The 12732-nt window shown below is 55.6% G+C and overlaps 1 protein-coding gene across 1 annotated transcript in view; it reads left to right on the plus strand.

Moving 5' to 3' along the window:
• The window catches only part of ADAMTS14 (ADAM metallopeptidase with thrombospondin type 1 motif 14), a 134754-nt gene that overhangs the window by 108873 nt on the left and 13149 nt on the right, over positions 1-12732 (plus strand). Inside the window, exons 9-15 of the mRNA XM_045291686.1 lie at positions 972-1115; positions 1783-1915; positions 3351-3464; positions 5310-5458; positions 7514-7689; positions 10889-11022; positions 11347-11470. Of these exons, the coding sequence (XP_045147621.1) occupies positions 972-1115; positions 1783-1915; positions 3351-3464; positions 5310-5458; positions 7514-7689; positions 10889-11022; positions 11347-11470 (974 nt within the window). The remainder of the gene's footprint in view (positions 1-971; positions 1116-1782; positions 1916-3350; positions 3465-5309; positions 5459-7513; positions 7690-10888; positions 11023-11346; positions 11471-12732) is intronic.

Genomic DNA, 12732 nt, shown 5'->3' on the forward strand with positions numbered 1-12732 from the left:
GGCGAATGCTCTGGTAGAGACTTTCTCTCCTTAGAAAACAAAGCCTCTGCGTGTGTGTGTGTGTGTGTGTGTGTGTGTGTGTGTGTGTGTGTGTGTGGTGTAGCATAGCAACCGGATCTTTGCAACAGCAGAGTTGGAAACAACAGTGTCCCACTCAAAGATGGCGCCCAAAGGCACTGCTTTGACAGTATGTTGTTCTCTACTGTCTGGGCAACAATCCAGTCTTTCACATCAGACTCCTGAAAGGGCTCAGTAGCATCTCCTATTCCAGACCTTTGACTCCTAATTCCCCCCATTCCATGTGTTCCAGTTCACGGACATTTAAAAAATTCTAGTCTGTGCTGATTTCCCCGACGGTGACCAAACTGGTTCAAACCAGTTCAAGGCTCTGTTTAAGCCACCATTTTAAGTTTACCACATACAAAACTCTGGGCTAAGAAAGGTGGGTGTGTTTTTTGTCTTCCCCTCTCAGATATATCATTTTAATCTACTATCATCATCTTTCGATACTCTCTGATCATCAGGGTAGTCTCATCCGTCACTTATGGTCAGAGGGAACTCACCGGAGGCTTATTCCATGTGTACATTCCGAATAGTGTGTTCTTCGAGCACCTTAAGTGGCTGACCCACAGAGGTGTCCAATCAGTGGTGCTGATCCTTGGAACCAAAGACTTTTGGGTCTTGTGGGAAGAGAGCATGTTGAGTTGTTCACTGATGGGGCAGGTGGACCCTGCCCCAGGAGGTGGGCAGCCAGGGATGGCTTCTGGGAGCCGGAGTGGCGCTGGAGTTGGCCCAGGGTGCTGTGAGGCAGTGGGTAGGATTAAGCAGGGGTCTTCTCCAGGGTCTAGTCAGGAAACGTAGGCTAGGAAATGCAGCCAGGACCCGTGGTCTCCATGACTGGTCCACCTGCCTTTTTCCTGGGGGTGGGCTCCCAGGGTGAGACTTGGGCCTCCCTGTGTCCTCCCTGCCAGGCTCGGCATGGAACATGATGGCCAGGGCAACAGCTGTGCAGAGGAGACCAGCCTGGGCAGCGTCATGGCCCCCCTGGTGCAGGCAGCCTTCCACCGCTTCCACTGGTCCCGCTGCAGCAAGGTGGAGCTCAGCCGATACCTCCCGTAGGTAACCTCCACCCTCAGGGCCAGCATGGCGCTCAGAGCAGAGGACACAACTGGCTGTCGGCCCAAGTCCTCCCCTCCTCCACGGCCAGCCTCGCCCTGCCTGCCTGCCCCTCCTGTGATTTCTATCTCTCTTGGTGTGTAGCCAGGCCCCACATGTACTATTTAGCACCCCTCCTGGGGAGCCCGGTGCTTTAGTGTGTCTTCCAGTGACTTCTTGTGTCGCCTCACCTGAACTCAGTTCTCAGCCTTGCTGACAGGCTCCAGGGGTCTCCAGGGAGGCCTAGATTCAGGGCATTGGACTGGATTGGGGTGGAGGTGGGTGGCGGCGGCAGGGACAGGGTTCTCGTCCAGTGTACAGGTGGGCTTTTCTTCTCCCCTCCATCCAAAGTGGGTCTTCAAATGGAAGCAGCCCTTCATCTTGGCCATCGTGTGACACTCGGGCTTGGACAAGTGACCCCTAGGAGAGCTGCCAGCTGACGCTCAGCCCCAGTCCCTGGGCCTCCAGATACAGCGGATGCCAGCCCCCTGTGGGCGGGGCATGCTAAGGGGAGCAGCTGGCTCCTGGACAGGAGCTGTAGGCTCTCCCTTGCTGCTAACAGCCTAGCCCCGAGGAAGCGGGGGAGCTGCTGCCCTGGGCCTGGCTCATGTCCGTTTCTGCTGCCAGCTCCTATGACTGCCTCCTGGACGACCCCTTTGAGCCCACCTGGCCCCGGCCCCCGGAGCTTCCCGGGATCGACTACTCTATGGATGAGCAGTGCCGCTTTGACTTTGGCACCGGGTACCAGACCTGCGAGGCGGTGAGTGCCCGCCTTCTGTGGCAGGCGAGAGAGCCAGGGCGATCTCCTATGACCAGGCATTCACGGAGCACCCTCTGCCCAGCCGGCCTGGGCTGGCCAACACCACGGGGGTGGGGAGGACTCCCTCTGTGCTCCGTCCAGGCACACCTGTGTGTGTGTGTGTATCTATGATGTGTATGCATATGTTCATGTGAATGCATGTGTGTATTTGTGTGTGTGTGGTGTGTATGTGTGTATGTGTATGTTTGTGTGTGTATGCGTGTGTGGTTGTATCTGTGGTGTGTGGATGTGTGTGTTTGTATGTGGTTTATGTGTGTGTGTTTGTATGTGGTGTATGTGTATGTGTGTGTGTAGGGTTGCAGGAATGTGCAGTGGCTTGAGAATGCCTTTGTCGTGAGAGACATGGGACTCAGGTGAGACAGGTGGACACTTGGGAGCCTGAGTAGGCCAGTGACTTACCTGCCAGGGTCAGATCCTGTCCTTTGTACCACCTGTCCTTCAGGGGCTTCGTGTGATGTTGGGCTGGCTCCCCACGGCAGTGAAGCCCTGTACCTGCACACCTCCTTTCTCCCAGCATCCCCTCCATGTCTGGGCCATAGCTCCCAGGGGAGCCAGGTGGTCTCCTCCCTGCAGGCAGGCAGGGGAGAGTCTGCACATCAGATAAGAGCTCCTCCGAGAGAAGTGAAGAGCCCCTGGCCGGGGCAGATAACTGGGCTCAGCAAAGGGGCATCTCAGTGAGGGCTTTCTGTGGGAGCAGGCTGGGGGAGCTGGGAGCCCCAACTCCACCTCTGGGAAGTGCAGATCCCTCCTTACTCTGAGGCTCCAGGAGGCCCTGCTTGGTATCACAAGTGGCCCCGGGGTGTGGTCCCTACCCAACTGCCCAGGCCACCCTGGGACATGTGTGACAAAGCATTGCTTCATAGCCGAGAAATCGCCGGGGACCTGGGGCTTCGATGGCCAGTACTGCCAGCCAGACCGGGACTCACGGGAGAGAGCATTAAGCACGTTCTGAGACAAGCGGTCCCCCTCTGCCAGTACTGGGCGTCCTACCCCGGCTGTGTGCGGAGATCTGCAGCCCCTCCGTGCCTTGTATACACACAGGGGTTGGGGCTGCAGGCACGGACTCCCCAAGGCCCGGTCCTGCTTGTGGCAGGCACAGGCAGAGGGGAAGCCTGGGGAGGGGTCAGGGCAGGGGGGTGGCTATGGCTGTGGCTTCTCGGTGCCTTGCCGCAGGGAGGAAGGATTGCCTTAGGCCACGGGGCCTTGAAGTGGAGTCAAGCTTGAGGTTGTGGGGCTCTAGCCACCGGGCTTCCCCTGCCTGCCTCCCCGGACTCAGGGTCCCAGCACCCATCAGCCCCCTCTCCCTATCATGGATACCTGGCCAGAGCTGGAGAGCCAGCCCGGCCCAGTGACCCCACTTTCCCTTGCCATGCAGTTCAGGACCTTTGAACCCTGCAGACAGCTGTGGTGCAGCCACCCTGACAACCCGTATTTCTGCAAGACCAAGAAGGGGCCTCCGCTGGATGGGACTGAGTGTGCACCCAGCAAGGTACATTGGGGCCGTGGGGGTGGGGGCTTGCTGGAGCGCAGGTCCAGGAGAACTTCCTTCCACTAAGTGTGGGGATGAATGTGACCTGGTGCTGAAGGACTGGTTAGGCCAGGGGCTTCTCGAGAACACACTCAGACTCCTACTCTTTCTCCGAACACACCCTTTGTGTATACCCACAGTCCTTTGTTTCTGGGTGTGAGGTCTATTAACCAACCTCCTTGGCAGAAATGCTTAATCCCACTTCCCAGATGGGAAGAATGAGGCCCATTGAGCTCAAGGAACTTGTCTGAGGCTCTGTCTCCCCTCCACATGGCGCTCCCCTCCCCCAGTGTGTAACCCCCCACCCCCCACCCCGCACCTGTGAGTGCTGGACCTTCACCCACCAGACCACCTCAGGCTAAGGCAGAGAGCCTGCAGCTGGGCCTAATTCATACCTGCAGCTTACCCACTCCGGGTCCTGGACCTTGGGGCTGTGACGGCCCAACCGCCAGATCACTCTAGGCTCCAGGCACCTGGCCTGCTCTCCGTCCGAAGCATGACTCCCTCAGGGCAAGGGAGAGAGCTCTGGGATGTGGGTGGTTTGCAGACCACGATCATAGGCCCGGGTCAGCCTCTGGCAACCGGGCTTCTTTGCTCCCTCATCGCTGACTACACGCACATCCTTCTCCTGCTGGGTTTAGGGGTCCCCTTGTCACCTGGACAGGGCTTCCCTGTCATCCGTGAGCCCTCCACCTGGGTGGCTTTCATCCAAACCCCACATTTGCCCAGCTCCAGGCCCCTCGGGTCCTAGTGTCACCTAACAGGTCCTCATAGACTCTCAGTGTTAGCTGCGACTTAAAAGTGTCTGGGCTTAAAAAAATCCCCCATGCCTAGAACAAGGAGTGGGGGTGGGGGGCTGCAATGTGGGGGGTGATGTAAATATTCTAAACTTGGGTGGTAGTGATAGTTGCATACCCCTGTTGCCGGTCTACTAAAAACCCTTGAATGGTACATTTTATACAAGTGCATTTCAAGATACCTAATTCATACCTCACTAAAGTTTTCTTGGAAACTATTCCCTACCCCTAGAGATTCTGACTGAACTACTGTGGGGAGAAGGCCAGGCATCTGGTTACCCCCGCTGCCCCGCCCCCACCCATTCCTCACCCCGAGAGGGCTTTTGCTGGGTTTCTCTCTTGTTCCCGACAGGGGAAGGGAGGGGAGTTGACTGTGGTCAAGGCCCACTTTATGCCTGGCCCTGTGCAAAGGGCTTGACTCAGAAAGGTCAAACATTTGACAGGTGGGGAGACTGAGGCTCAGCAAGGTCAAGTCAATGACCACGACGCCATGCACAGCTAGTCAGTGACAGAGCTGGGACGCAGCCTAAGTGGCTCTAACTCAAGGGCTGCGCGCCCTCTCCATAGGACAGCCACGGCTCCCAGTAGCTTCTGGAAGGTGACTTTGAGGTCCAACGCCAAGGTCAACTCTTGGTAACCTGGGGAGTCTGTGTTGTCTCCCTCCCCCCTACCCCCCAAGATGATACTTCAGTCCACTCTCCCAAATGACTGCACACTTATGACCACCACATACAGAGAGCTGTGTAAAATTCACATCCGACCGTGGAGGACTAGGCTCTGAGAGGCAAGTCGTGTGCCTAAGGTGACAAGTCCTGGCCCAGCTGGAATTCTGTCTAATCCCAAAGCATGTGTCTATAATCTCTTCTCCCAAAGGGTCCCCACCCCCTTTCCACATTCCGCCTCTGGACTCACCCCTGCTGCCCACCAGCCAGGCTGGCTGCCTGGGTTGGGCCCTCCTCCCTGGCAGACCAGGCGGCAGGGCAACCTCACACCCTCTGCTCCGCCCCAGTGGTGCTTCAAAGGTCACTGCATCTGGAAGTCTCTGGAGCAGATGTATGGCCAGGATGGAGGCTGGGGCTCCTGGACGAAGTTTGGGGCCTGCTCTCGGTCCTGCGGGGGCGGCGTGCGATCCCGGAGCCGGAGCTGCGATAACCCCCCGTGAGTGTGCTGGGCTGGGCCCGCCAGGGGGCTCCTTCTTAGGAAGCACTGGGGTCCAGGACAAGGGAGAATGCAGATGGGGGGCATCCTGAGGGAGGGCGCCTGGAAATGCGGGGGTGCGGATCACCTGCATGGGCATTGGTTAATGAGTGTTAGGTTTGGCAGCTGCGACGGGGTCTGAGCCTGAGATACTCAGTGTGTGTGTGCAGAAGATTCCCCGGAGAGACGGTGAGCTCGGGACTCCCCCTGCTTAACAGCCCTTCTGCCATAGGGCCCTCAGGCTGAAAGCTGAGCACACACTGATGGGAGGTCCCTGAGTGCTTGGCTCCTAACCTCTGGGCGGGCAGCTTGAAGCCACCCTGCAGTAGTGCCTTGGAAGAGAGGCCTGGGGATCGCATCTGCCGAGATTACAGACTCGTTGTGAGACAGGGGTCTCCATGAGTTGGAATTGACTCAAGGGCCACAGGTTTGGGCTTTTGTTTTGCTGAACTCTCAGTCGTTGTGCTGTGGGACAATCATTTCCCCACGCAAAACTGCCGCTTCTTCTCCTCCACCTGCCTCTCTCTACCATCCCAGCCCTCCCAGCTGTCAGTATTCTGGGGGAGGAAAAGCCCATCTTTCCCTTCCCATCCTTCCCAGCCCCAGCCCTCCACCGCCTCCACCTCCCAAACACAAGCAGCGTATTTAGAACTGCCCCGTGAGAGATGGAGGCTGCCCCAGGACCAGAAGCGAGGCCCCTGAACCCCCACCCAGACAGGAGCCCTGGCCCAGCCCGCTCCCCAGGTAGAGTGATGAATAATGCAGAACTGCAACTCCTAGGACCCCAGTGGCTATAGGGTGCGCATCCCCTAGCATCCTCAGGCATGGTCATTTATACACGTTGTTGACCTCCAGAGACGGGCGCAGCTCACTAGCTGTGTAAGCAGGTCTTTCCTTGGGTGGATGGCTATCTTGACCAGTTAAAATGTGATCCAAGGTGCGTGGCCTCGCACCTTCCACCTGTGTCTGCCCCAAAGGGTCGGGGGTGGGTAGGGGGTGAGGGGTGGGGTGGGTTCCAGGTAAGCTGGCTGCACAGTCAGGACAAAGGGCTCTCCCCTTGGTCAGAGGTGCCACCGCCACATTCCTCCTCTGCCATGGTCACCTGTCCTTTTCACGACGACGCCTCAGTGAAATAAGATGAGTACTCTCAGCGCCATGCCGGCACAGCTGAAGCATTTAACAAGTTATACTAGTGATCACAGCAACGTATCAAGCACTCGCGCTGTGCCAGTTCGGGGCTTAGATGCACCAACCCCAAACCAGTTCCTCCGCCCTGGCGACAATTCCAACTCCTGGGGCCCGACGGGCGGAGTAGAACCGCCTCCTCAGGGTTTCTGAGCATGTCAATCTGTCTTCTCCCGTGGAGCACCTGGTGGGCTCCAACCAGGTGTGTTCAGACTTAGTAGGTGTGTAAACCATGCCATTCTCTCAGCCTCGTGTACACGGACACCTCTTCCAGCATCTTTTAACATCATGGCGAAGAGAGTGCAGGTGGCTTTATGACACACACAGACACAGACACACGCGCGCAGTAGGCGCAGGAAGAGGTAGCTGGTCCCTCTGTTGCAGGGCAGGGAAGGCACAGGCCGCTTAAGTGACTTGCCCGAGGCTGCGCAGCAGGACTTAGAAAGCACCTCCTGTGACTTCAAATGCAAGTCTCTTTCTATTGCTCCCCAGTGCTTTAAGAGAGTAAATGGACCGGCCCCAATCCAGGCCAGCAGCTTCACAGAGCTGTTTAAAACGAAAATAATTTTTTAAAATGAAAAAGATAGTAAATGGAGGAGGACCCGAGTAGAAGTAGTCGGTCCATTTATTGAATGTGTATTGAGGTTTGTGTAATGGCTTCAAGGAATAGGCAAAGATGAATAAGACTAATTACTGTTCCAGTGCAACTGGAAGGGATTAACCTCTCTCTGTCACACACACACACACACACACACACACACACACACACACACAAATACAGTCTCACTCTCCCAGCCAGCCAGGTCACCAGTCTCTCTGTGTCTGCCCCAGCCCAGCCTATGGAGGCCGCCCGTGCTCAGGGCCCATGTTCGAGTACCAGGTCTGCAACAGTGAGGCGTGCCCGGGCCCTTTTGAGGACTTCCGGGCCCAGCAGTGTGCCAAACGCAACTCCTACTATACCCACCAGAACGCCAAGCACAACTGGGTGCCCTACGAGCCCGAGGACGGTGAGCAGGCCCAGCTTCCCCCTCCCACCCGATATCACCCTACTTCCCTGGGCACCTGCTGGCCTACATCTTCTCAGATGGGGCTTCCCCCCAGGGGTTTTCAGCTGCCCCAGCCAGGAGCCTGGCTGGACTGCCCCGTGAGGGTGGAGGGACAGTGGGGGCTCCAAGAGGCTGGCCAGTTGCTCCGTTGCCTGCATCTGGGTCTGGCCCTCATTATTCGTGTTTCTGACTGGCGCAATTGTTAGGACCATTTCCTAGCAGATGCAAGTGCAGCATTTCAAGGAGGGGAGCTTCACCCTGAGGTGCATGGGCGCTGGAAGCAGTGTCTTTCAGACATCTGCCCTCACCTCCCTTGGGCTCACTGCAGACACCAGCATCCTGAAACGTGCAGGCCTATGGTACACTCACTCAAACTCCCTGCCGACATGCAGAGACCCCACAGGCTAGGGGAGAACCGCCCTGCGAGTGTCCTAGCATATTAACTCTTTAAGGGGGTAGAAAGACCCATCCTGGCTGCTAGTGGTTTCACACTGCTGACCCTTTGGATCGCAGCCCAGTGTATAACCACGGCACCACCAGGGCTCCTTATTGTACGTCAGGCCGGACAAATTGCGTTCCTAATGGATTCCCCAGCGTTGTACAAAGAGGTCCTTTGCTTGGCTGCTAATCAAAAGGTTGATGACTTGAAGCCACTCAGGTGCCTTGGAAGAAAGGGCTGATGATCTACTTAAATGAATGAAAAAAGTCCACCTGAAATCCCTATGGAATTCTAGTCTGACACACCAGGGCTCCCCAGGAGTCAGTGTTGAGTGACTATGGCACTGATTGAAATTAGGTGCAATCAAATGATGGTACTAATTTTTCACCTAACTACATCTGCTATCGTCAGCTTTACGGTTCTCTCTGTCTGGTAACAACAGGCTGTTCACATCCCTCAACGGTGGGATTCCCAGGAGGCTTAGGCCGTGGGTGGACCCCTGCAAATGGGTTTTGGGCTTCCACTGTCAGCCGTAGCTTTCTGCAACCCTGGTGTTCACAATCTATGCTCTGATACCATTTCTTTCTTTGGGTTTGGAGTTTTAAACTTACAATCCTTGGATCACACAGGCTGGTGTTCTTCTTCCATGTGGATTTAGGTGATGCCTCGCTTAGATGACTGCTTGTTTGAAGACAAGCCTTTAAGACCCCGGAGGGTATTCTTTGTGAGAGCCAGGGACCATCTGGTTTCTTCACCACGCTTCGCCACAGCACCCATATCTTCAGTGCTCTCTTCATGCGGGCTAGCATCAAATAGGACTGTGTCATCACTCTCATGGTTCCTAGATGTGGGGCCAGAACCAAGTGTGAGCCCCAAACTCAGCATAGATCTATGGCTCTTATAGGTCTTAGAGACATCGTTATCATTTTATGTCAGAGAACATTATCAGTCATCCCCCTGGGGCATAAGGTAATTTTATCGATAGTGTCATTAATTTAGCCAATGGCATAGAATTAAAAACACTGTTGAGAAAAGGAAATTATACTCATATAGACTGGCTATGAATGGCAACACATGCATTGTTGACTTGTCTAGATTAAACTCTTAAGTAACTGGCCACTACTCACACCAACAGCCCCATCTGGCTTTAGGCATGGCCACACATGGCTCCCAGAGTGGCCGGGTTGAGCCAGGGGCAGGCTGGATCCATAGTGTCTTCAAGCTTTCACCCTGGAAGGGACTCTGAGGGCCTCTCATTCACCTCTTTCCTATGGCCAAGAGGCCCAGAGGGACAGCCCCCAGCCTCTCCTGGGCCCCATTGATGAGTACTTCGACACCCGCCCTCCACCCTGAGTTCCAGACAGCCCTGGTTAAACCCCCTCCTCTCAGGAAGGACCCCCTTTGTCACCCAAGCCTCCAAGAGCATTCTGCAGCCTTTTACCCTCACACAGCATCAAGCACTTCCCCCAGCCATCCACTGAGCTGGGCCACAGATTCTGAAGCATTCTCCCCGTGCCACTGCTGACCAGCTTCTGTAGCTAACCAGAGACCTGCCTAGCCCCGTGTGCTGGTCAGGGAGGAGCCTGCCTGAAGCCCAGTGGGTTTTCCACTCATCCATGAGTTCCAAGTAGTTCCAGACTTGAGTCACCAAGTGTCGCAGGATCTCAGGGATCAGAAAGAGGAAGCTACCTCTTGAAGTCTCACTGCAGCCAGGGCCCATTCAGAATCCACTCAAGCAACCGTCAGAGTATGGGAAGGGTCAGGAGGCCAGTAGGCAATGGGGTTTTTCCCAGGACTGTGAGATAAATTCCAGGAAGTTAGCTAAGTCTCAACCTCCTTTTTTTCTAGGAAGTACAGCAAGTGTTTATATGTTCTCTGAAATCTCCTTTTTAGGACATCAGTAGCTCCGACAAAGCAAAGAGCATTTCATTGTTAGAACCTGAAAGGACCTCCCTGCTGCTCAGTCGTACACACCCCAGTGCAGGCATACTTTCCCCAGCCTGCTAGTGTTTGCTAGCATGCGCAGACACACCAGTGTCAGGCAAAGGGCCAGAGAAGTGCATGTAGGGTCAGAGCTGGCCTAGAGCAAGCTGCCTGGGATAGAATCCTGGCTCTACCAGGATTTCTTGTCCTCTCTGGTCCTCCTTTTCTTCCTCAAATGCTACAACCAGTGGGGCCCTGGTGGTACTAGGAGCCTTGGTGGTGCTGTCGGGTAAAGCGGTAGACTCCTAAACCACAGGGTCAGCGGTTCAAACCCACCAGCCGTTCCATAGGAGAAAGGCGAGGCTGGCTGTCTGCTCCCATAACGATTTGCAGCCTTGGAAGACCCAAGGGGTCGGGCTGGGGCCAACTTTGGGGGTTTTAGGAGGTTCACCCGAGTGACTTCAGGAACAGTGTTCCATGGTGTGTAAGGCTTCGGAAGTATCTGGTCCACAACAAGCATTCACTTTCTTGGGGGTGCTGTTTCGCTTTTTCTCAACTGCCTGGGCAGCATTTTGCTGGGGAGAGAGACCCACAGTGGGGGCCCTGAGGCGCAGAGGTCAGGTCATTTGCCCAAGGTCACATGACTAATCTGTACGTGCCATAGCAGGGATTTTTTTCACTCCTCCACACAACCAGAGCCGACCCTGGGCTTCCTGTGTGGACCAGGTGGCAGGATCCTCCTGGGCAGCCCCTTCTCATAGCACAGCTGGGCACTCAGGGTGGCTCCTGTCCCCACAGATGCCCAGAAGTGTGAGCTGATCTGCCGGTCGGCAGACACGGGTGACGTAGTGTTCATGGACCAGGTGGTGCATGATGGGACGCGCTGCAGCTACCGAGACCCCTACAGCGTCTGCGCCCGTGGCGAGTGCGTGGTGGGTGCCCACCCTGGTGCCCCCCCAAGGGCTGCCCCCCTCTCTGCTCTTGAGCATCCCTCCTTTTCCCCATCACAATACCCCTTTGATTCCCGAGCCCCGAGCCCCGGCATGCTGGAAAGAGGTTTCTGCTTCACGCCATCCAAGGGGGCAGGCAACCACACAAAACACAGCCGCACCGCTTTAAAACCTGGCCAAGTTCAAGGGACTCCTGCTCAGAGAAGCTTGGGTGCACTGCAGCCGGATAGCTGGGGCCTGGGGGCCTCGAGGTAGGGCCAAGGTGGACAGGGGACCTCTTCCCACTGACCTCACTTTTGAACCCAGCCCGTCGGCTGTGACAAGGAAGTTGGGTCCATGAAGGCAGATGACAAGTGTGGTGTGTGTGGCGGCGACAACTCCCACTGCAGGACTGTGAAGGGAACACTGGGCAAGGCCTCCAAGCAGCCAGGTGAGCAGACTGGGGCTGGGAAGAGGGATGGCCGTTCTGGTCCAGCCAGGTTCCTGGGGCAGGGCAGGAAGCGGGGGAGGGGGGGGGAGGGGGGTGCAGAAGGGAGCATGAGCTGAAGGTGCAGCAAGTCCCCCCACCTGCTCCTTGGGCTGCTGTTGCTCACATTTGGGGCTCAGTAGCTTGAGGCAGCATTTTCCTACCAGGCAGTGTGTTGTGCTGAGAGCACAACCATCTCCTTCTTCCTGAGACAACTGGCAGGGGTGAGGGAACTGAAGGTGTGGTCCGGTGGAGCTGGTAACTTAATTTTTCCTCTCTTTTCACTCACCGTGAAAAAAGAACACAAATAAACCAGCCAGTGGTACCTTCTGCTTTGAATACCTGCTGTCAGAATCCCCTTCTTCACCCCAATCTAGCCAACTTGGAAAGGACCAGGGGTTAGTCCTTTACACGTTAGTATGAACAAAATATTTCCCCTGGGGAATGTAACAGCTTTGCCTCATCTCTTCTTGTGGCTGGTGACGCTGAGAATGGCTAATGTCCAGGCTCTTGATTGGGGGTGGGGGTGGGGCTGTGGGGCCAGGGTAGCCCTGCAGGATCTTCCCAGCCTGCCTGCCTCCTCTCTTCTACAGCGCTCATGGTGTGAGAAAGAATGGGGAAGCAAGAAGTCAGTGGAGGGGAAAGGAAGGGGGAGGCCCCAGAAGTGATAGAAGAAAGCAGAAAATCACAGCAATGCACACACACACACACACACACACACACAACCCGTTAGCATTTACAAGAGCTCTTTATTTATTATATTTATTAATAAGTTAGTTTGCAATGCACACACACACACACACAACCCGTTAGCATTTACAAGAGTTCTTTATTTATTATATTAATAAGTTAGTTTATGTCCACTGATCAGTCCATTGATCACACGTCTCAGTAGTTCCCTCACACCCATAAGGGGCTGCGCCATCAGCACCACAATCAGCTCCAGGACACTCGTTTGCACCCCTTGTTGCGAGCTCCCCATTTCCTGCCAGCCTCCCAGTCGCCTCCTTTCGGGTTTTAAATACAGTTCTATTGGCACATGATCCACACATCGTACAGTGCAATGGTTCGCTCACGTCAAGAACAGCTGCGCCCTCATCGCCACATCAGTTTCAGAACTTGCTTCATTCCTGTCCTCATCCGGATCGGCTGCTCATTTCCCCCAAGACTCCCCTGCCATCCCCCTGCCCCCACCCCCACAGAACCGTTAATTCAGTGACTCTCTC

Source organism: Echinops telfairi, unplaced genomic scaffold (genome assembly GCF_000313985.2).
Source record: "Echinops telfairi isolate 266 unplaced genomic scaffold, ASM31398v2 ScPeMD7_70;HRSCAF=299, whole genome shotgun sequence".
NCBI classification, from domain to species: domain Eukaryota; kingdom Metazoa; phylum Chordata; class Mammalia; order Afrosoricida; family Tenrecidae; genus Echinops; species Echinops telfairi.